Source organism: Acartia tonsa, chromosome 11 (assembly GCF_053477335.1).
Source record: "Acartia tonsa isolate MP-2025a chromosome 11, ASM5347733v1, whole genome shotgun sequence".
NCBI lineage: Eukaryota > Metazoa > Arthropoda > Copepoda > Calanoida > Acartiidae > Acartia > Acartia tonsa.
The window spans coordinates 20,775,290-20,801,135 of record NC_137270.1 but is presented as its reverse complement, the minus strand read 5'-3'; the positions used below and the strand labels follow the sequence as shown (position 1 = coordinate 20,801,135).

The 25,846-nt window shown below is 35.2% G+C and overlaps 1 protein-coding gene across 1 annotated transcript in view; it reads right to left on the bottom strand.

Moving 5' to 3' along the window:
- The window catches only part of LOC145331869 (MAP/microtubule affinity-regulating kinase 3-like), a 201,724-nt gene extending 176,153 nt beyond the window's left edge, over positions 1-25,571 (bottom strand). Inside the window, exons 1-2 of the mRNA XM_080176746.1 lie at positions 25,257-25,571; positions 24,024-24,588 (exon numbers count right to left, since the gene is read on the bottom strand). Coding sequence (XP_080032872.1) covers positions 24,024-24,254 — 231 coding nt within the window. The 5' untranslated portion in view covers positions 24,255-24,588; positions 25,257-25,571. The remainder of the gene's footprint in view (positions 1-24,023; positions 24,589-25,256) is intronic.
- Positions 25,572-25,846: the final 275 nt, after the last annotated feature.

Genomic DNA, 25,846 nt, shown 5'->3' with positions numbered 1-25,846 from the left:
GTAGAGAGTAATAAGGGATATAACTCATTGCATTGCAATAGAAATGTTATTTTGGCCGTCTATATTGCTAAACACTGAAATGATTTCTCAATTTTTTTTTGGGGGGGTCTATGGGTTTTGGAAATAGTACACCCTAAGGGTTTATTCTCAAAACATACTTATGTAGTTTGGTTGGTGGCGTCTCTAAATCAGTTTAGTTAACATACCTAAAGTAAAAAAAAACGTTATTAGTTAATCAACAGTAAATAAAAGATTATTTCATTAACATAATCATACTTTGTCTTAAAACTTTTTACCAATAAGTATGATATTATTAGCTAAAATATATCCAAACTCTAGAAATATTATATGCACACCTAAACCTAACTTCTCACCCTATACCTTTTCCCCTCCTATTTTTGGCACTATTTACTTTTTGGGATGTATTCACAAAATTACAAAAACACACATTTTTGTAAGCAAATTAGTATGGATGTCTGAAATTATAAAAAAATGAAATTATGTTAGAGAAAATCAATTTAAAATAAATTGGATATCCTTACTCTTACAAAGGCGAAATTATGTTATTAGGATTTGTTTATAGTTTATTTTCATATACATGTTGCTTTTCAATGTTACAATTTGCTATTTCATTTTTATAGCAAGTTTTGGAAGAACACCCAGGTTTTTTTCGGTTACTCTTGCTTCCTGCCTTTTAATAGAGCTACAAATCTTATGAAACAAAGCATTATAAACGTAAATTGATTTCAAATTAAATCGGTTTAAATTTCTTTATTGAAAGCAATTAAAACAAGAGTTTTCATGAAAACTTTTGCCTTTTAGAAATAAAAGATTACTGTCCTTTCGTCTACAGACATACTATCGGCAAAAATGAAAATCTGACAGGGGTAGGTAAACCCTGGCAGCTGGTTGAAAATAACAAAGAAGAAAAAACAATGAAGCCTTATAATCAAGTAAAAGGATCTGTTATGTGTGTATCGAAGGATTTCGATCACCGCTGAACCGATTTGGTTCTCCTTTACAAAGTATCTTCTCATGGGCCCTAAAATGTTTATAACTATTTTGTGGGAGGTTATCACCACCCTCTCAAGAGAAATCATCCCTAGAAATTTAGAAAAAGATTAATTCCACAACAAAAAGCAAATTCACTGGAATTAAAACTTTAACCCCCTTCCCCCCATTCAAAAAAATATAACAAATTATGACAAATCAGTCTGTATTCAATTTTTCAAGACTTCCACCTTCTTTTAAACAAATATTGAATTCGTCTGGAATTGAAGGGTTATAGTAATTCAAATAAAAATCTATTAATGATTTAAATCTTAAGAAATGGGCTAGAATTTAAACATGTCATGACGGCATTCAAATCATAGCTTTATAAACCATCCCTTTGATTGACTGAGCTGAGTTAACCCCCCCCCCCCCATGTCTTTAACTTTACAGTCAAGAGCGTGAGGTCTATAAGTAGTAAGAAATTTTGTTATTACATAATTAAGATTAATTTTTTAAGAATGATTCCCAATCCCTTTCGTTTAAAAAATTCAATGATATTGTTAGATTTCGTGTTTCTAAACCAAACCAAAAACCTTAGGAACACAGAACTAGATTATGTAAATCAGTTTATAAAAACAAAATATCCTAGGTACCAGATAAAATAGTTTAAGTTAGACAGAAAGACGTCATAAATAAATTTTGTAACAACGTTAAACTTTTGTAAACAACCGCTGTAGGGTTACGTAGGACTATATGATATAATCACAATTAAAATTAATAACTCAAATATTAGAAAACAAATTTCTTTCCAATTCTCTATATAGCAAAGCATTGGTAAGGTTTAAAGTGTTTTTCCAATAATAAAAATATTTATTATGTATACTAATGTATCGCATCGTATTATAGCAGCTTTCCACGTAGCGTAAAATTATTAACTCAGTTTTTTAGACCCAAGTGGATGAAGGCCTGGGAGATCAAAACTGGTATTGATAATAATAATAAATTAATGATACGATGCATGATTTTGCAGTATGGCTAAGAACCAGTTCTAATCCAAATAATATGCAAAGAAAAGCTTCACATTAAGGTTTCAATCTAATTCAATCAAACTGAAAGGAACACCAATATTCAGAACTGTGTTTCTAATATCACTTCGATGTTGCACCAGATTTTCATTTACTCGTATAAAGTAATACTCGCAGCCGGCTAAAATAACGATAGCCCCCACCATCCACCCCCTTTACCCTACCCCCTCTTCTCCTACTGGATGAGCGAATTGACCAATAAATGGGGTCCATGTTAGCAAGCTCAATTAACTACAAATTTTCTCCTGTCATTAAATCCAGGTATATCCTATATCCATTCATTGAGAACTGTGTTTCTATTATTATGCACCAAGCAATGAATATATATGTAGTGCAAGGTCTTTATTGAAGTTGCAGTCAGGTTAAAGGAAAATTTGCATAGATCATTGACAGAACATTTTTTGTTTGTTTAATTGTGTGATACTTTTTATGGAAGCTTAGTATGGAAGGGTTTTAGTCTATTCTTCTACTCCTCTTAACCCTCTAAAGAAAAGAACCTAAATGCGAGGGTCGAAGAAACTAGTGCTATAAAACAAAGTAGCTATGTGTGAATGTCCTACTGCTAAAACAAGAAAACTAATTTTCAAGAAGGATTTACATTAGTCTTGGTAAAGTTTTAGTTTATACCTTTCAGACGATTGGGAGGGAAAACCCCCCCAAACATTACATGTTTAAAATTGATGAATACCTGTCCCCCCATCCCTGGTTTTAAGTGGGTGTTTTAAACACGCTTCTTCTTCACAAATACAAATATTAGTCACAATATTATGTACATATAAATACATGCATATACAGGATGTACCAAAAAATTATGTCTACAAACTATCAAAACCATCAATATTAAGAATAGGGTTGGCAATCCGGATCCGGACTCCAGAATCCGTCCAATTTTTTGGCCAATTTTGGAATCCGAATCCGGAATCCGTTTTTTAATAGCGGATTCCGGATTCTTAATTGGTAGACTAAAATTAGTATCTTGAGTTTTTTCCTTCAACTCCCTCTTTTAGAAGGCAAAGATCACCGCCCCCCCCCCACACACACACACCACTATCCCCCCCCCCGCCCCCCATCTCTTCCCACATAAACCACGAAGTTGAGAGATCAGCTGGTAACGTCAACTAAGCCCTCTAATTGGCTGTACAGTGGTCACATGACATCAAAATAGATTTAATTTAATTTCACAGCTTTTCATGCTTGATTTTTTTTTTAAAGCCTTTTAAAATACTGCTAGAATCCGGAATCCGAATTCGGAATCCGCCAAAAATACGAATCCGGAATCCGAATCCGGCGGATTGCCATCACTAATTAAAAATCTGTATTAAGCTAGCTGTCTGGAACCAGAAAAATAAAAGTAAAGCAAATTTTTAAAAAATCAATAAAAACCTTTATATAACAAGCATTTATCTAGTGTTTTTTTATGCTAGTTAAGAACTCTAAAATTGTTGAAAATGTACTTTATATGGAAAAATATAATATGTAATCTTATTTTAAATGCATAGGTATAAATGTATTTTTCTTCTTCTTTATTTATGAGTCATAGTTAATGTCTAAAAGAAATTGTTTAATTGTAATTAAGTTCTACAAATACTGTTCTTCCCTTCCCTTATTTTGAAATAAGTTGACATATCACATAAGAGGTGGGTATATTTATTACTTTTAATCATGTTAGATTAGGTTATGCTGGGTAACCCGGCAGGGTTAGAAAACCGCAGGTACAGGCACATCTGGGTTAGTGGCCAATGCCAGGGGTTGTGCATATTAAAATTATCCTATTTTTATTTAAGGGGGGTATTAAGGCTCATCCGGCACTATGTGTGATTGCACCTATTAATTTCCAGTGTTTTTTATCAGAATAATCCCTAATCCTAATTTGCTGTGGTTTTTCCACTGAATTACACCAAAACTTTTATTAGTATCTCCAAGAAACTTTTTACAGAAAAACAACAATTAACTTCATTCTACTGTAATCATTGAATAAGGGATAAAGGAATTGCTCTTATCAAATTAAAACTTTTACTTTTTAAATTGTTTTTAAAACAACAACTAACTTCATGCTACTGTAATCATTGAATATGGGATAAAGGAATTGCTCTATCAAATTAAAACTTTTTTCTTCTTAATCTTTTAGCGCAGCACCATTTTCAACATTTCATCAAGAATATGTACTAATGTAGAGTAGGTATGTACAATTCCTAAAATATGCCAAAATTCAAAATGTGTTTAAATGACCCAACGAATAATATCCTACCTATAATATCAAGCTGATAAATAGGGTAAAATAAGGATACTTTTAGATCGCTAATCTGGTCATAAAATGTAATTAAAGTAATGATAATGAAATAAAAGCGTTAAAAACAAGGAGTTATATTTCACTATTCATTCATTAAGTAAGTACAAAATGAAAACAGGCAATAGGCAACATCAAAATAAAAAAATAAAATGTATGATTGAATTTTTTAATTTTTTACAGCTGCTTGAAGTGATACATCTAACAAATGGACAGTAAAATTAATCTAAAACACTTTCTTCTTCTTAATATTCAAATAGCACAGGCTAGGTGTCTCTCAATGGCAGAATTTTTTAAATAAAAAAGGGGGGAGAGGGTTTATTATGAAATGTATTAAAGTTTCTACTAGCCGAAAACCATCAAAAAATAAACAAAATATTGTTTATTGTATTCGTAATGAAAAACTATAACTGACTGTTAGATTTCATCAACTAGAGGCTCCGCCCCTAAAATCTAGAAGCTCTGCATTTAAAGGTGGCCAAAAATAGTCTAAATCCATACTGAGGATTAAATCTAAAAACAAACAAAAAAACACTATCATGCAAAGTTCCTATATGAAGCTTTAGAAAATCAGAAATCTTAAGATTCAGACATTAAAAACCTTACTACTTTTTATAACTTTTATTACTTAAATTAACTATATCAACGCTTTTCTTGCACTAAAATATGTAGGTCTTTCTATATTTTTTTCTTTTTTAGGAAAATGAAACATCTGGTTTTTGCAGACGTCTATTTGAGTTGTCTTTTCCTTGAAATTCTAACATAAATTCAGGGAAGGGACTTTGGCCTGTAAATTTTAATATACTAGTCCCCAAATTTTTAAAAAACACGTTTCTTATTCATTAGATAGGTATAACCTTTAAGTAAGCTTAAAAATTTTTCTCGTATTCATTCGAATCCGGTGGATAGGAACCGGTTCTCATCCACACGAAAATTATAGACGGAAAAGTTTTATTGCTAGTTTATACAATGCAAATAAAAGTTATTTCTCGCATAGTATTATAAACAGCTTTCTACGAATATAAAAATGTACAATCATAAGATTGAAACCAGTTTTTTAAGCCCGTGCCTTCGGCATCTCGGGGCTAAAAAATGTTTTTTTAATCTTATAATTGTACATTCTATATCCGCGGAAAGCTGTTTATAATACTATGCGAGAAATAACTTTTATTTGCATTGTATAAACTAGCAATAAAACTTTTCCGTCTATAATTTTAATCTACAGTAAAGGTTATTTAGTTCATCGTAATTTGTACATTTATTTATCGCCATTGTTCAATCCCTTTTAATCCCTGCATAAATAGATAAGGATAAATTATCAAAAAAATAAAAAGATTTAATAAAGATTAAATAATACAGTAAGTAGGAATCTTCCCCAAAAAAACTTTAAATACAATTTTCTGCCTTTGGTATATAAAAATTGGTGAAAGTAATAATGAAGAATTTTTATTTCTCAATTATTCAATTTTTTTTCTAATTTATTTAATTTTAAGAGTACAAACCCCTAGCCTTGTAAAACATTAGAAAACACAACCAAAAAATAAATAAGGAACCAAATTAACATCCTAGTCTAGAGAGTTCATGGGTTTTGGGGAACCGTAAAAATTATAAATTTTTAAAAACATAAATAAGCAGTTTGTTTGGTAAAATTTTTAGATCTTAGCTCTAGCCACGTCATACATAAAGACGTTAAAATTGACTAACTACTGCTGCTATGTCAGATAATTAGAGAAGGGACAAAGCCTTGGGCCTAAACAGCTACAGCGTGTTCTGATAGGACTATAAGATAAATAACGTACATCAAAGGGTTAGTTGTCACCCATAGTTATGTTGTTAGTTTACGTACTTTTCAGCCATTCTCGAGATATTTATCAGGTTTCATATAATATCCCAATTCTAAGTGTTTTCTATTTTTTGGGTAGTTTTTGACATGGATTGTCTAGGTTTAGTTTAAGATTTGCAGAAAATTGTCTGCAATACGATGATATACATAATTTTTCATTATGGCTGAGAACAGATTCTAATCCAGTGGATATTAATCGGTTTGTAAACTATACTGGTAAAAATATTATTTTTATGCATATCTTTAGCAGATTTATCTATCCCCTTATTTCAAGTGTAACTAAAAAAAAGTTGGAAGAATAGTTTTTGATGCCAAAATAGTTCTAAAATCATATCCCCAGGGCTAAAGCTAAACATTTCAATCATGGATGGTGGGATAGGACAATGACAATGAATAAATCTTCTTCTCAATTAAGTGTAAGGGTGACCTTATCTTTAGTATTATATATCCTACTTTATGTTTTTCTTTGTCTATCTAAAATCTTGTTGGAAATGATTGTTTTTACTTCTCAGGAAAGCTTCATTCAGGTCCTGGGATGGTTTTAGGCTATTTCCCTGTACTCTTCTTTCTCATTCTTTTTCTCCTACTTCGCCCTCTTTTATTACTTCTGAACATCGGCTCTGTAACTCTCTTTGTCCGTTTGTCAAAAATTGATTTTTTTGTTGCAATTTTAGAATCAAAACACAAATCATACTCGAAACCATTTTAACTTTAAATGAAGCTATATATGTAAATAATATAAAATTGGTCTGACTTTTCAAACTTTGAGTAAAGCACAGAATCTAACAAGCTTCTTTTTTACCTCCGGGATAAAATTCTTAAATATTCCTATCAAGGAGGGAACAGGCAATGGAAGATAAATTAAGCATCATCCTTTTCTCTAAATACAAGCAGACTGTAATACATTTTTGATAATTCTAGGGTGGGGGGGGGGGGGTGGCTGGAGATTAATATCTCCTCCATTGTCTTATCCCTTAATATTTTGGGCGAATTAAACGGCTCCAAATATAGAAGTGTGGGTTTTTCATTCTTTTTAGGTAAATTAAAGAAAAACACAATTTTATGTAGATTTTTCTTATTTAAGTGAAAATAAATATAATGAAGATCTTTAATACTTACAGAAGTGTAGAAAAAAGAACTTCATTGATTTTATTTAAGGTTAAAATTAAAGATTGCGTTTTTCCAACCCTTACTTCAAAAGGCTGCACTTTTTTTGTAAAAAAAACATTCATGTTTTTAATTAAAAAGTAAAATAAAAAAGATCAATTTTTTAGACTCCTCTAATCAATAATGCATATATTTAAGTTAATTGCCTTTTTAAAGAAGACAACTTAGGGTAAAGGGACATGAATTCGATAGGTATATTTATTTAAGGATCAGGTCACACAAAAAAGTTAAAGTATAAAAATACACAGCTTTCAAAATTTCTTTCATTAAAAAAAAATAACTTATTTAATAAAAGATTGTTGTTTATCATTCATGTAACCTTATAATAAAGTAAATGTATGTGTGCGTGTCTGTGTGTACCGTAGAATCTCGCTAACTACTAAACCGATATGATTCTCATTGTCCTTTGAAGATTTAAAATATTTTGGGGGAGGTTACCAACACCCTCCCAATAGAAAGCACCAAAAATATGTATATAAAAGCCGCTAGGCGGCGCCAGTATCGAAGAAACATGAATAAACATGAACAACAAACAGCAGATCTACTTAGATAGTTTAAACGAAAAAAAAATTAATTGCCACTAGAGGCCTCTAGTCGCTTGCAATATATTATATATAAAAGCTGATATTTTTAAATGTATATAGATTATTTCTCTTGAGGTGGCATATCCCTGTTGGTGTATATTAATTGGTGTTTAAATGCCAATAAGTATTTGCTCAACCATGAATTAGTATTATTATTCCAGGCGTTTTCTTTTTAGTAGCGAAGCTTCTCTACACCTAAAGTTGGTCTTTCCGTCCGTCCGTCTACGCCAACGTCACAAAAGGGAATTAAAAATGTAGGATGAACTATTATGGACCTTTTTATTTTAATTATGAAGACCCCATAACATTATAATCTGTCTTTTAATAAAGGTATCATTATTATGCTAATGCTTTATATAAAACTAGCGGCCACGCCCCCCTAAAGGCCTCTAGTGGCACTTTGAATGTTTTTTTTGGTTCAAGTCTCTACGATACCTATCTATTTTGAGATCTAGTCTCTACTATACCTCTTTATGTTGTTTTCTCGATTTTTTTGTGATTTCTCTTGGAAGGGTGGTGACACCCTCCCCCGAAATAGTTATAAACCTTCCCAGGACCTATGAGAAGCTACCCTGTTAAGGAGAACCTGATCGGTTCAGCGCTTAGCGAGATCCTTCGGTACAGACAGACAAACATCATGTTACTTTATTATAAGGATTGCTATAGCTAAGCTGCTTGTGTATATAAATATCTTTGTTTCTTTCACTAAAAAAAATTATATAAAGTTAATTTCAACTTTTGTAATCAATTTTGACAACAAAATTAGTTGAAGATGATTTTGATTACCTATTTTAATTTATTGAAAATTCTTCCAGCCGTTAACAAGATCTTTATGGACACATACATCTTAAGACATCTTTATTGGGAAGTTAGTTCACATAAAACAACTGGCAGCACCAGTAGTACTTAATTTTTTTTAATTACCTCAAGGGGCATAGCCCCTAGAGGCCAGGGGCGAATCCGCTAGTGATAATAAAAATCAATAACTAATATGCCACTTTAAAACAAAAAAAGTGAAAGAGAAAAGAACCCCCAAAGAAAATGAACTAGTTTTCAGCCTTGATTAGAGGTTAGGAGAGCTACCTAGAAAGCATGAAAACTATACAACTTCTCTAAAAAAAATACCCCTAGCCGAAAATTTGAGAGAAAAATTTGGTCCCTTGCAGGAATTTAAAGGGATAAGACAATGGCCGATAATTTGATGTACATCTCAAATGATGATATACAAAATCTACCCATCTGTAAATTACATTAGTGATTGGAACCTTTGGACGTTTAAATTAATAAACCAACTAATCAAAACTCAATTTAGTCCCCAAAGTTGTTGAGGCAACGAATAAGAAAACGTTATTATAAAACTTTTGGGACTAGTGTTATTAACAGCTCAATGTCCCCTCCCCTCCCTGGATACCAGCGCTCTAATAACAGAAAATCTAGTATACTATGTGTAGGTGTAAGTTTAGTGATATTTTAGAACCTCAGGCTTAAATAATATACATTCTAATAGTACATATATACATTTTCGGTAGCTGTAAATTGGGAAAGGTTTCGTGATTTTTAGAATAAAATATTAAATAAGACGTTTTTAAAGCGAAGCATTTCAATCATTAGGATCGATCCGTACGTAATGGATAGAATAGGCATGTAAGAATTGTACTATCGAGTGAAGACTTTGCATGATGATTCTTGTAACTGTAAGGTATGGCTTAGAAAGCTTAACAACTTTATAATTGTTACCAGGAAGTCAGTACGTCCATGTAAAACTTGCCGATTTTAAAACCTTTTTGACAAAATTTTTAAAATTATATTATTATCATATTCATCTTATTTTTATACATATTTTAAACAAAGCATATCTTTAATTAATGAAATGGAAGTATGTCTTTTAAATAGGTATACTAAAACCTTCTAAGTATTAAAATATAATGCAAGCATTTATTAAAACCATAAATCTAAAATTTTCAAAGGTTTCTAATTGAAATCGATGCTTAATAGGCAAATTTTCTAATTTAAATGTTTTGTCTGGGCTGAATTAAAATATACTAATCTCGAGAAGGTCAAAATGCCTCAAAAGGAGGATGTGCTTAAGGACCATTTGGGCAGGGGGGGGGGGTTTACTCGAGAACCCTTAGAGCTAGAGGGAGCTAATTTTGGATTTAAGCTTCTATGGGGCCAAAGTTACTTTTAAAATTATCGTCGACCCCCCACCCCCCCCCAAAAAAATTTTTTTTTTGGGGGGGGGTAAAAATTTTTTTTATTGCATTTCTCGCCGAATTAGGCAATTTGGAATCATTTGAGACCATGTTATTTTTTTCAAAAATTTTTCGCCTTACAAGCAACGGGGGTCCCGCCGCCGTTTTTTTTTTTAAAGATACCAAAATTTGAAGTAATTAGTGACACAATCAAAAAGATTTCATCCAATTATCTCTAAAACTAAGAGAGTAGCATACTGTATTTAAGATATACCTTCATAAACGAGAATTTGAAAAAAATGACTAAGTCCCCCCCGCAGGGTTGCTTGTTAAGGGAAAAATTTTTGAAAAAATAACATGGTCTCAAATGATTCCAAATTGCCTAATTCGGCGAGAAATGCAATAAAAAATTTCTTTTTTGGTGGCGGCGGAAAACGGCGGCGGACGGCGGGAGCGGCGGTCCCGCCGCCGTTTTTTTTTAAAGATACCAAAACTTGGGGTAATTAGTGACACAATCAAAAAGATTTCATCCAATTATCTTTAAAACTAAGAGAGTAGCATACTGTATTTAAGATATACCTTCATAAACGAGAATTTGAAAAAAATGACTAAGTCCCCCCGCAGGGTTGCTTGTAAGGCGAAAAATTTTTGAAAAAAATAACATGGTCTCAAATGATTCCAAATTGCCTAATTCGGCGAGAAATGCAATAAAAAAATTTTTTACCCCCCCCCCGAAAAAAAAAATTTGGGGGGGGGTGGGGGGTCGACGATAATTTTAAAAGTAACTTTGGCCCCATAGAAGCTTAAATCCAAAATTAGCTCCCTCTAGCTCTAAGGGTTCTCGAGTAAACCCCCCCCCCTGCCCAAATGGTCCTTAAGCACATCCTCCTTTTACAATGGATTTTATATTAATGTTATATGGTATATTAATGGATGTTGAATATTCCTGGATATTATGAAAGTGGAAAAATTATCGTACATGTTTATTGTTCAGTTTGTTCATCCAGTTGAAGGGAATGGGGTGCAATGGGGAATCTTTATTTGAGCCTGCTGCAAGATTCACTTTATTAGATAACTGAAAATCTATTGTAAGATCCAAGTAATAATATATCCAGGGGCGTCCAAGCTTTTTTTGGGGGGGGGAGTAAAATATTTTAAGGGGGGGGTAAAATGGCGCGCGAAGCGCGCCGCAAATTTTTTTTACCCCCCCCAAAATTTTTACCCCGGGGGTAAAATTTGCTTGGGGGGGTAATTACCCCCCCCCTGAAATCTGTTGGCAGGGGTAAATTTAGTTTACCCCCCCCAAAATTTATCCCCGGGGTAAAATTTTTGGGGGGGGGTAATTTAAATTTTATGGAATATATAGTATTAAAAATGCGCGCGAAGTGCGCAAAAATTTTTTTATTAGAGATTTTTTATTTTGGAGGGGGTATTTAGTAATTTACCCCCAAAAATTGTTTGGGGGGGGGGTAAATACCCCCTCCTAAATGGTTGGGGGTGCCTACGGCACCCCCAGGGTAGGGGTAAATTTTAAATGGGGGTGGTAAAATGAAAAAAAAAATTTGGGGGGGGGGGGTGATCGCCCCATTACCCCCCCCCCCCCCCCTTGGACGTCTATGAATATATCCATTGGTATATAAAATATTATATCTTAGGTAATTGACGAGATTTTTGCAGTATTGCGAAAGATGAAGAGTGCTGAAAAATTGGGCAGATCAGAGAATCCTAGCAGGCACAGTGAGATTCTACAGGTAGATTATTTTCAGAAAGATCTTAAAAATATCTTCTGAACAAGTCAATAAATGTATATTCCAGACAACTACCTAACTACCTGCCCTAAACAGCATGGACCCTTCAGCTAGCAAATAAAAATAAATTTTATTTAACTTTATTCTCTCAATTAAGCTGTTAGTAGCTTCGTGTAAAAGGGGGATGTGGAAAATAACCATTTGGGCAGGGGGGGGGGATTTACTCGAGAACCCTTTGAGCTAGAGGGAGCTAATTTTGGATATAAGCTTCTATGGGGCCAAAGTTACTTTTAAAATTATCGTCGACCCCCCACCCCCCCCCCCAAATTTTTTTTTTTTTGGGGGGGGGGGCGGGTGGATTATACTATAGGATGTTTCTCATAAACGACTTGAGATAAATGGAGCAAACCTTGGGATACAAGTTTTGTAGGCCTATATTTGATTTTAGAATTATCGTTGACCACCCACCCACCCCAAAACCCCTAATTTGGGGGGGGGGGGGGCGGGTGAATTATACTATAGGGTGTTTCTCATAAACGACTTGAGATAAATGGAGCAAACCTTAGGATACAAGTTTTGTAGGCCTATATTTGATATTAGAATTTTCGTTGACCACCCACCCACCCCAAAACCCCTAATTTGGGGGGGGGGGCGGGTGAATTATACTATAGGGTGTTTCTCATAAACGACTTGAGATAAATGGAGCAAACCTTAGGATACAAGTTTTGTAGGCCTATATTTGATTTTAGAATTATCGTTGACCACCCACCCACCCCAAAACCCCTAATTTGGGGGGGGGGGGGGCGGGTGAAATATACTATAGGGTGTTTCTCATAAAAGACTTGAGATAAATGGAGGAAACCTTAGGATACAAGTTTTGTAGGCCTATATTTGATTTTATAATTATCGTTGACCACCCACTCACCCCCAAACCCCTAATTTTTTTTTTTGGGGGGGGGGGCGGGTGGATTATACTATAGGGTGTTTCTCATAAACGACTTGCAGCAATTTATTTTGGGTGCTACTCCCTTAGTTTTAGAGATAATTGGATGAAATCTTTTGGGCTGGGTCACTAATTACCCCAACTATTGGTATCTTAAAAAAAACGGCTGCGAGACCGCCGCTCCCGCCGCCCGCCGCCATTTACCGCCGCCACCAAAAATTTTTTTTTTATTGCATTTCTCGCCGAATTAGGCAATTTGGAATCATTTGAGACCATGTTATTTTTTTCAAAAAATTTTCGCCTTACAAGCAACCCTGCGGGGGATTTAATCATTTTCTTCAAATTCTCGAAAAAAATAACATGGTCTCAAATGATTCCAAATTGCCTAATTCTGCGAGAAATGCAATAAAAAAAATTTTGTTTGGTGGCGGCTGTAAACAGCGGCGGGAGCGGCGGTCCTGCCGCCGTTTTTTTTTTAAAGATACCAATAGTTGGGGTAATTAGTGACCCAGCCCAAAAGATTTCATCCAATTATCTCTAAAACTAAGGCAGTAGCACCCAAAATAAAAGTCGAAACAAAATTGTAAGTAAAGGGGGGGGGGGGGGAAATGTGGTGACTCGTCACACGACATACCAGCAATTTTATTTTGGGTGCTTTGACCTTAGTTTTAGAGATAATTGGATGAAATCTTTTGGGCTGGGTCACTGATTACCCCAACTATTGGTATCTTTAAAAATAAACGGCTGCGTGACCGCCGCTCCCGCCACCATTTACCGCCGCCACAAAAAAAAATTTTTTATTGCATTTCTCGCCGAATTAGGCAATTTGGAATCAATTGAGACCATGTTATTTTTTTCGAAAATTTTTTGCCTTACAAGCAACCCTGCGGGGGATTTAGACATTTTTTCAAATTCTTGAAAAAAATAACATGGTCTCAAATGATTCCAAATTGCCTAATTCGGCGAGAAATGCAATAAAAAATTTTTTTTTGGTGTCAGCTGTAAACGGCGGCGGGAGCGGCGGTCCCGCCGCCGTTTTTTTTAAAAGATACCAATAGTTGGGGTAATTAGTGACCCAGCCCAAAAGATTTCATCCAATTATCTCTAAAACTAAGGGAGTAGCACCCAAAATAAAAGTCGAAACAAAATTGTAAGTAAAGGGGGGGGGGGGGGGAAATGTGGTGACTTGTCACACGACATACCAGCAATTTTATTTTGGGTGCTACGACCTTAGTTTTAGAGATAATTGGATGAAATCTTTTGGGCTGGGTCACTGATTACCCCAACTATTGGTATCTTTAAAAAAAAAACGGCTGCGTGACCGCCGCTCCCGCCGCCCGCCGCCATTTACCGCCGCTACCAAAAAAAATTTTTTTATTGCATTTCACGCCGAATTAGGCAATTTGGAATCATTTGAGACCATGTTATTTTTTTCAAAAACTTTTTGCCTTACAAGCAACCCTGCAGGGGATTTAGACATTTTTTTCAAATTCTTGAAAAAAATAACATGGTCTCAAATGATTCCAAATTGCCTAATTCGGCGAGAAATGCAATGAAAATTTTTTTTTTTTGTGGCAGCTGTAAACGGCGGCGGGCGGCGGGAGCGGCGGTCCCGCCGCCGTTTTTTTAAAAGATACCAATAGTTGGAGTAATTAGTGACCCAGCCCAAAAGATTTCATCCAATTATCTCTAAAACTAAGGGAGTAGCACCCAAAATAAAAGTCGAAACAAAATTGTAAGTAAAGGGGGGGGGGGGGGGGGAAATGTGGTGACTTGTCACACAACATACCAGCAATTTTATTTTGGGTGCTACTCCCTTAGTTTTTGAGATAATTGGATGAAATCTTTTGGGCTGGGTCACTAATTACCCCAACTATTGGTATCTTTCAAAAAAAATGGCGGCAGGACCGCCGCTCCCGCCGCCCGTCGCCATTTACTGCCGCCACCAAAAAAAAAATTTTCATTGCATTTCTCGCCGAATTAGGCGATTTGGAATCATTTGAGACCATGTTATTTTTTTCAAAAATTTTTCGCCTTACAAGCAACCCTGCAGGGGATTTAGTCATTTTTTTCAAATTCTCGAAAAAAATAACATGGTCTCAAATGATTCCAAATTGCCTAATTTGGCGAGAAATGCAATAAAAAAAATTTTGTTTGGTGGCGGCTGTTAACGGCGGCGGGAGCGGCGGTCCCGCCGCCGTTTTTTTTTAAAAGATACCAATCGTTGGGGTAATTAGTGACCCAGCCCAAAAGATTTCATCCAATTATCTCTAAAACTAAGGGAGTAGCACCCAAAATAAAAGTCGAAACAAAATTGTAAGTAAAGGGGGGGGGGGGGGGAAATGTGGTGACTCGTCACATGACATACCAGCAATTTTATTTTGGGTGCTACGACCTTAGTTTTAGAGATAATTGGATGAAATCTTTTGGGCTGGGTCACTGATTACCCCAACTATTGGTATCTTTAAAAAAACGGCTACGTGACCGCCGCTCCCGCCGCCCGCCGCAATTTACCGCCGCTACCAAAAAAATTTTTTTTATTGCATTTCTCGCCGAATTAGGCAATTTGGAATCATTGGAGACCATGTTATTTTTTTCGAAAATTTGAAAAAAATGACTTAATCCCCCGCAGGGTTGCTTGTAAGGTGAAAAATTTTTGAAAAAAATAACATGGTCTCAAATGATTCCAAATCACCTAATTCGGCGAGAAATGCAATGAAAATTTTTTTTTTTGTGGCGGCAGTAAATGGCGGCGGGCGGCGGGAGCAGCGGTCTCGCCGCCGTTTTTTTAAAAGATACCAATAGTTGGGGTAATTAGTGACCCAGCCCAAAAGATTTCATCCAATTATCTCTAAAACTAAGGGAGTAGCACCCAAAATAAAAGTCGAAACAAAATTGTAAGTAAAGGGGGGGGGGGGGGAAATGTGGTGACTCGTCACACGACATACCAGCAATTTTATTTTGGGTGCTACTCCCTTAGTTTTTGAGATAATTGGATGAAATCTTTTGGGCTGGGTCACTAATTACCCCAACTATTGGTATCTTTAATAAAAACGGCGGCAGGACCGCCGCTCCCGCCGCCCATCGCCATTTACTGCCCCCACAAAAAAAAAATTTTCATTGCATTTCTTGCCGAATTAGGCAATTTGTAATCATTTGAGACCATGTTATTTTTTTCAAAAATTTTTCGCCTTACAAGCAACCCTGCGGGGGATTTAGTCATTTTTTTCAAATTCTCGAAAAAAATAACATGGTCTCAAATGATTCCAAATTGCCTAATTCGGCGAGAAATGCAATAAAAAAAATTTTGTTTGGTGGCGGCTGTAAACGGCAGCGGGCGGCGGTCCCGCCGCCGTTTTTTTGTACAAGATACCAATAGTTGGGGTAATTAGTGACCCAGCCCAAAAGATTTCATCCAATTATCTCTAAAACTAAGGGAGTAGCACCCAAAATAAAAGTCGAAACAAAATTGTAAGTAAAGGGGGGGGGGAAATGTGGTGACTCATCACACGACATACCAGCAATTTTATTTTGAGTGCTACAACCTTAGTACTTGAGATAATTGGATGAAATCTTTTGGGCTGGGTCACTGATTACCCCAACTATTGGTATCTTTAAAAATAAACGGCTGCGTGACCGCCGCTCCCGCCGCCCGCCGCCATATACCGCCGCCACAAAAAAAATTTTTTTATTGCATTTCTCGCCGAATTAGGCAATTTAGAATCATTTGAGACCATGTTATTTTTTTCGAAAATTTTTTGCCTTACAAGCAACCCTGCGGGGGATTTAGACATTTTTTTCAAATTCTTGAAAAAAATAACATGGTCTCAAATGATTCCAAATTGCCTAATTCGACGAGAAATGCAATAAAAAAATATCTTTAAAAAAAAACGGCTGCGTGACCGCCGCTCCCGCCGCCCGCCGCCATATACCGCCGCTACCAAAAAATTTTTTTTATTGCATTTCTCGCCGAATTAGGCATTTTGGAATCATTTGAGACCATGTAATTTTTTTCGAAAATTTTTTGCCTTACAAGCAACCCTGCAGGGGATTTAGACATTTTTTTCAAATTCTTGAAAAAAATAACATGGTCTCAAATGATTCCAAATTGCCTAATTCGGCGAGAAATGCAATAAAATTTTTTTTTTTTTGTGGCAGCTGTAAACGGCGGCGGGCGGCGGGAGCGGCGGTCCCGCCGCCGTTTTTTTAAAAGATACCAATAGTTGGGGTAATTAGTGACCCAGCCCAAAAGATTTCATCCAATTATCTCTAAAACTAAGGGAGTAGCACCCAAATAAAAGTCGAAACAAAATTGTAAGTAAAGGGGGGGGGGGGAATGTGGTGACTCGTCACACGACATACCAGCAATTTTATTTTGGGTGCTACTCCCTTAGTTTTTGAGATAATTGGATGAAATCTTTTGGGCTGGGTCACTAATTACCCCAACTATTGGTATCTTTAAAAAAAACGGCGGCAGGACCGCCGCTCCCGCCGCCCGTCGCCATTTACCGCCGCCACCAAAAAAAAAATTTTCATTGCATTTCTCGCCGAATTAGGCGATTTGGAATCATTTGAGACCATGTTATTTTTTCCAAAATTTTTTGCCTTACAAGCAACCCTGCGGGGGATTTAATCATTATTTTCAAATTCTCGAAAAAAATAACATGGTCTCAAATGATTCCAAATTGCCTAATTCGGCGAGAAATGCAATAAAAAATTTTTTTTTTGGTGGCAGCTGTAAACGGCGGCGGGCGGCGGGAGCGGCGGTCCCGCCGCCGTTTTTTTAAAAGATACCAATAGTTGGGGTAATTAGTGACCCAGCCCAAAAGATTTCATCCAATTATCTCTAAAACTAAGGGAGTAGCAACCAAAATAAAAGTCGAAACAAAATTGTAAGTAAAGGGGGGGGGGGGGAAACGGTCCCGCCGCCGTTTTTATTAAAGATACCAATAGTTGGGGTAATTAGTGACCCAGCCCAAAAGATTTCATCCAATTATCTCAAAAACTAAGGGAGTAGCACCCAAAATAAAATTGCTGGTATGTCGTGTGACGAGTCACCACATTTCCCCCCCCCCCCCCTCCTTTACTTACACTTTTGTTTCGACTTTTATTTTGGGTGCTACTCCCTTAGTTTTAGAGATAATTGGATGAAATCTTTTGGGCTGGGTCACTAATTACCCCAACTATTGGTATCTTTTAAAAAAACGGCGGCGGGACCGCCGCTCCCGCCGCCCGCCGCCGTTTACAGCTGCCACCAAAAAAAAATTTTTTTATTGCATTTCTCGCCGAATTAGGCAATTTGGAATCATTTGAGACCATGTTATTTTTTTCGAGAATTTGAAAATAATGATTAAATCCCCCGCAGGGTTGCTTGTAAGGCAAAAAATTTTGAAAAAAATAACATGGTCTCAAATGATTCCAAATTGCCTAATTCGGCGAGAAATGCAATAAAAAAAAATTTTTGGTGGCGGCGGTAAATGGCGGCGGGCGGCGGGAGCGGCGGTCTCGCAGCCGTTTTTTTTTAAAGATATCAATAGTTGGGGTAATTAGTGACCCAGCCCAAAAGATTTCATCCAATTATCTCTAAAACTAAGGGAGTAGCACCCAAAGTAAATGTCGAAACAAAATTGTAAGTAAAGGGGGGGGAGTGGTGAGTGGGTGGTCAACGATAATTATAAAATCAAATATAGGCCTACAAAACTTGTATCCTAAGGTTTCCTCCATTTATCTCAAGTCTTTTATGAGAAACACCCTATAGTATATTTCACCCGCCCCCCCCCCCCCCCAAATTAGGGGTTTTGGGGTGGGTGGGTGGTCAACGATAATTCTAAAATCAAATATAGGCCTACAAAACTTGTATCCTAAGGTTTGCTCCATTTATCTCAAGTCGTTTATGAGAAACACCCTATAGTATAATCCACCCGCCCCCCCCCCAAAAAAAAAAAAAATTAGGGGTTTGGGGGTGAGTGGGTGGTCAACGATAATTATAAAATCAAATATAGGCCTACAAAACTTGTATCCTAAGGTTTGCTCCATTTATCTCAAGTCTTTTATGAGAAACACCCTATAGTATAATTCACCCGCCCCCCCCCCCCCAAATTAGGGGTTTTGGGATGGGTGGGTGGTCAATGATAATTCTAAAATCAAATATAGGCCTACAAAACTTGTATCCTAAGGTTTGCTCCATTTATCTCAAGTCGTTTATGAGAAACACCCTATAGTATAATTCACCCGCCCCCCCCCCCCAAATTAGGGGTTTTGGGGTGGGTGGGTGGTCAACGAAAATTCTAAAATCAAATATAGGCCTACAAAACTTGTATTCTAAGGTTTGCTCCATTTATCTCAAGTCGTTTATGAGAAACACCCTATAGTATAATTCACCCGCCCCCCCCCCCAAATTAGGGGTTTTGAGGTGGGTGGGTGGTCAACGATAATTCTAAAATCAAATATAGGCCTACAAAACTTGTATCCAAAGGTTTGCTCCATTTATCTCAAGTCATTTATGAGAAACATCCTTTAGTATAATCAACCCGCCCCCCCCCCAAAAAAAAAAAAAATTGGGGGGGGGGTGGGGGGTCGACGATAATTTTAAAAGTAACTTTGGCCCCATAGAAGCTTATATCCAAAATTAGCTCCCTCTAGCTCTAAGGGTTCTCGAGTAAACCCCCCCCCCCTGCCCAAATGGTTATTTTCCACATCCCCCTTTGTAGAATTTTCTAAATTTTTAGCAATCTTTTCTTTTCAGTTTTGTGTTTGTCTTTAATCTGCCAATTGTTACTTAAACATCATCATTAGAGAGACAGAGATAAAGATTCTAAGAAATTTCCTCAAAGTTCGTAGCAAACCCGATTCCCTTACTTCAAATATAATCAAAAGTAAAGAATTTTTCTGTATAAATAACCACTGCAAGGGGCTTAAAAGTAATTTTACAAATTGCTATGGTTAGCGATTCGTTAACAATTTTCGTCAAAGAAACAAATGTTTTGTTTTTGTTTGAGAATACCAATCCATGTGCCCACGTCATGCACTATTTATTTTCTCAAATATTGTGCATAAGTGATATCAAACAACTTCATACTTGTCTCCTTCATGCAAAAGTGAATTGAAGAATTTTTTTAAAATTCTTACAGCGGATGTGACACTTTTTGTAACCGGTGCAGACCTAAAACAAAAAATGATACCAACCCCCCAAAAAGTTAAAGTTAGAACACTAGGATTTGGCATGCATGACATTTGATTTAATAAGGTATAATTATGGATTTTGCTTCGAAGAAATGGTGGCGGAACCACAAATCCACCCCGACCCCCCCCCCCCCCCCTTAAAAAAAATGGTGATTTTAATATTAATTAAATTAAAAATAATAGGATGTATAAATATTAGGCTTTCTAAAATGTTTTTAAATGTATTACCTTAACACTTTAAAATGACCCACTCATCTATTAATTATCTTTGCATAAAATATTTAAAACTAGGTACCTATGCAAAATTGAAGTAAAGATTAAAGTTATTTTACCCATTCTTTTATCCAAAATTTGCTTAAACTCGTTTTTAACGTGTTAAAGCACTCACACACATGAACACACACACACACCCACACACACACAGAAAGAGAGAAAATTCATACATGCTTCATAAAAGTTAAGTTACACCTAGGAACTATGGACATGGTAATATATTCAGCAGTTTTTAACTTGCAGTTATGCAATATTTGCATTTCTACTTGGTAGTATTGTTTTGTGAAAAAATCGAAATACCTAGAAAATAAAGATTTTTAAAATTTGTTAAAATCATATATTGAAATCTCTACCTACTAATCTACTTTTACTATATAATTGAGTAATATTTGATCAGTTTTCTGTTTGATTAAAAAATCTGTATTCCTCTCGCTAGCACGTTCACATTTTCTCAGAGAAGCAGGGATAGGTAAAAAACAATAATCTTTATTTTTCTCAATTCTGTGGTGTAAAATTTTGTGTTTAGTAGTAAAGGCAAGGTTGCGGAGCCGGAGCCGAGGAGCTGCCATATTTTGCTGGAGCCGTTATTTTCGTTAGAAAACGCCTTCGGCTCCGGGTTAGTTAAAAAAGATATTTTTTATTAATCATAATTTGGTAACTATTGTGTCGTGTGCAAATGTCCCTTTTAATTTTTCCAAGTCCATTTTCCTCAAAAATTGAACTTTTAAAACCTTCAAAAGTCAAAAATAGACTTTTTCTTGATTATAGGAGCCAGAGCAGTTATTTTCACAGGCGGCTCTGCGGAGCCGGAGCCACATTAAAATCAAACGGCTCCGCATCCCTGAGTATATGTATACAAATTGGGAGGAAGAAATATTGTAAATTAATCAATATCTATCATGAACCTCTCCCTCCCTCCCTGACATTTCCCACATTTATTGGATAGAAAAGTTTAGTGCACAATTTTCTCAATCACTTATCAAGAACTCGCCTCAAAATTTGAGTATGAACGAACAAGAGCAAATGATTAAAGCCCATAACATCTTAGGCAGTAAGTATTATGGTTATGTACCAGGCTTTAGTTTTATACACAGATTAGCACAAATATGAAGATGTAAATTGTAAATACATCATCAGTTTACCTAGTTAATATAACACCTACATAAAATAATTGTGTACTTTTGCTCTTTATAGCTTCTGATGCTATTTTACTGTATTTTTTTTCTTTGTCACCTTAAAGTGAACAAAACATTTGATGACTTTAAGACAAAACTATATTAGCACTTTTGAGTGAAGAGAAACTTTTCAGGAAAGCTTTGCCTTTATAATTGTGTTATGAAAATAAGTACAATTCCATCTTAACCTAATTTCTACATACTACCGAAGGCAAAAATTTTCACAAATTAAATTAATCCAAATCAGGCCCAAAACTTAGACGGATTACCAACCCTAGTAAATATATTGGGGAACGGGAGGTAGATTAATTAGATATTTATTATCCTCTCTAGCCCTGCATAGATCTATAAAATATTGAAAATGCATGCATATACAACTAAATAGAAAATGATTTACACACTCACACACACAAACCCAACACCCCACTCACTCACACACACAAATATATGGAGACGACAAAACAAATTAATTCAAATTAATACAAGCATATGCATTCATATTTGTCATAGACAAATAGATTCACTATAAAGTACATTACCAGATTAACAAAAAGATAATTCTATAACATGTAGTAATAAGTTGTGTGTATGATTGTTAAGTTCTTGACAAAAGATGGACTGATGGTTCCCCAATATTTAGGTAAATCATGACCCAGAGGTGGATTCTTTAAAAAAAATAGGGTAGTTTAGTGAGGCAAAATTATTTTTGTAAAAATTCCTCCAAAATCACATAAAAATCTACAAAATTAAACAAAATCTTGTGTTAATAACCCTTTTTGATATTATTTAATTTTTGTAGATTTTTAATGCGATTTTGGAGGATTTATCATAGAAATAATTTTGCCTCACTAAGCAATCCTAATTAATTTTTAAGAATCCACCTCAGGACAGTTTTTAGGCTTTGTGGCAGAGGGGTGTATCACTCCCCACCCCCCTCAATAAAAAAAAAAGAAGGTATTATCCGTATCATTGATAACAAACTTAAAAGAATCTATACACCCAAAATACTTTTTTCTTATGAAATATAATTAGGTACCTAATGAAAACTAATAAATATTCTTTGAAATTTAGATATTACTTTTTGGTTAGGTAGGTACTAAGGTAGTACCTATAGTTTATAATTTGTTTCCTACCTATACTTAATTCTTTTTTTAAAAATAATGAAGAAAGAAAGATTGAGTTAGATATGAACGATTTAATTTTACAACATTGCAATTTTTAAAAGTTATTTAAATATGACAGTAAATGACAAAAATAAATCTTAGCTGGATTGAAAAATAACATATCTTGCAAAATAGTTTAGTTATAATTATAAACAGGCATTTGATTTTAAGCATATATACTGAGCAATAAATAAGGACTAGATAATTGGAATTAGAACATTTAGAAACAATCCTACGAAGATAAAAGTCAAACATAGATTCCTATTATTTGGCCTGGTGCAATATTTATTTCTATTTAATACAAAAAAAAGAAACAACTACTGATATGAAAAATATTAACCAACGAGATTTTGTTAAAACTATTCTACTTTTTTTCAAGGGGCTGAAATTCAGATATAGACAAGGATGACAACATCCATAAAAGCAAAGCTCTGAAACGGTAGGACAAACGGACATTAACACTTGTATAATGTCAGAACTGAATAATCAGAATGCGAATGTATAAGAGTCAAAGCTAAATTGTAAGTAAATTTGTTGAAAAACGGCTTGATATAGGATAATGATTATGGACATACTTACATTTTTAGGACTTGATTATCGAGTTGCTTCGCTTATAATATTGTACTTTGTTGTCCCAGGAATCAGTATACCAAAAATCAGACCAATCGGATAAATTTGTTGTTAAAAATGTTTTAAAAAATCAACATGTTTAAAATGGACGCACAGACATTCTGGTAATGATTATAGAGTTGCTACGCTTTCTAACTCGTACCTAACTATTACAGGAATCACCTTGCAAATTTTGAAATCGATAGGACAATTTTAACATGCCTAAATTAACGAAAAAAGCTATTTAAAAAAGTAAAAAAATCAACATGTTTAAAATGGACATACGGACATTTTGGTAATGATTATAGAGTTGCTTCGCTTTCTAAATCGTACCTAACTACTAAAGGAATCACCATACAAAATTTGAAATCGATAGGACAATTCTAACATGTCTAAATTAACGAAAAAAGCTATCCGTGACGGACGGACGGACGGACGGACCGACACTAATTATAGAAAAGCTTCGCTTTTAAAAAATAGACTGTAAAATAAAACTTCATTATTATGCCCTTGCCCTTTGGTAACTTGTGTATTTCTTTAGCAGAAGAAACTTAGATTTATTGAGTTAATTTATTATGGTCACACCTAAGCCTATATATTTTTGTAATATCAACCAGTATATTCCTACAACTTCTTAAATCTCATTATCATTTTGTTCACCTTACATAAATGATCTATTACTTTTAATGTTCATTGTAATTTTTATGTGTCTGTATCTAGAAATGAAATACAAATAATAATAGGTATTATCTTTCTATAGGTATTGCTTGATTCTCTACCTTATAAGAGCTGTAGGAAGCCTTCTTTTTGCTGCTATACCCGGCCGACGCAGAACCTCCACTCGTGGAATTCGAGTTAGAGTTGCTGTTCGTCGCGTTGGCCGCCACCGGGCCGACCGAGGCGGTCGCCCCAGCCGATGCTGGCGGATTCAAACTCGCAGCTGCCGTGGCCGACGAGTTTGACACATGGTCGGCCGGCAGCTGCTCTGGAACAGTGGGTAACGTAAACATTGCTGATTTTTTATATCTATGTCACAAAGTATTTTCACAAAAGATATTTCTTGTGGTAGAAATACCTATAATTCTATGTATAGCACTGAGAAATATAATTTCACTAATATAAATAGGTGTTCGTTTACCTATAATGGCACCGAATATAAGCTGCCTGCGTTGGTAACTGGCAAGATAACGTACTGTAAGTAAATCACACAAAAGCACTGTTTATGTATCAATGGTCACAGTTGGAAGCTGGCTTCATGGTTTATAGAATTATCTACTTGATCTAATGTGGCCTATTGTAGAATAAGCCGTCAAGAATAAATGGCCGAATGCCTGTTTCCATAGTCTGAAAAAAATAAAATAAACATTAGTTTGACTCTTTAAGAAGTAGATATCTCTCTAATACAAAGTAGAAAGATGTCTGTCTGTTCTTCCGTCCGTCTGTCTGAAGCTAAAGATCTTTGTAATCGCTGAACAGATTGAGCTCTAATCTTTAAGAAAAGATAAGGTTTATAAATATTGTAAGTTACATTAAATCTAATATAAAAAAGAAAGAAAAAGATTAGCTGATAAGATACAAATAAAAAAGGTTGAACGGACTTCTTGGTAACGATAATAAGGTTGTTACGCTTTCTAAATCGTACCTAACTACTATATATAGAAATCACCACACCTATGGACCACATCATAATCTATATATTAACAGACAATAAACCTATTTCAACATATGTCTACAGTCTAAAGTATTACAATTTTTATCTTTATATTTAAAATGTCTGCTCTAAAATATTTTAAAATATAACATTTATTAAATAATTTTGGCCTTATAATTAAAGGAATCGGCTTCGTTATTTCATTATAATTTCAAAATAGTCTTTAATTAAATTGATTTAATTATCTTAAAAGCAATAAAATGAGATATACAATCCCCTGCCCAGGTTGGCATCAATAACAAATTAATCTAGATTAAGATCTTAAAACTTGACAAAATTTTTGAGGGCAGCAAACACTTACCTTTAATCAAACACATATAATGGCTGTATTTAGCACTTTGGGGCCGTTGATTTCACTCGGCCAATGAAACGGCTGTCCTAAATGTCACTTAAATCGGCGGCTGTCGCCATTCTCTAACACTTTCGTGTGGGCGGAGGGTTTGTTTTATGTCTTGACACTTGATTTTTGTGCAAATATGGCTGCACAGACTTCACAGTACATGTATATCTGTGTAAAGGGAACTCACTCCTTCCTCTTTTTTTCAGTCAGTGGCTGCTAGTAGCTCTAGTTGAATGGTCCTATGGCCATAAAACCATTAACGTAACACTAGACTTGCAGCCTTGGCTCGCCCCATTCTCTGGTGTCATAGTCCAACTTGTAGGAGACAATTTTGTGTGTGTGTGTGTTTAGGCCCTGTGGAACTAGCATCATGTCGCCAGATGAGAGAAAAAAAAATATATATATACTATAATAATAAAATAGTTGGAAAACTGAAAATAAACCTCCTTAGGCCATACATGCTTTTAGCAAATTTTTATAAGTATCAAAGCTCCTCATAACTGAAATTGTCAGCCCGTCAGACTCTACAACAACAATTTTATTTGAAGGTA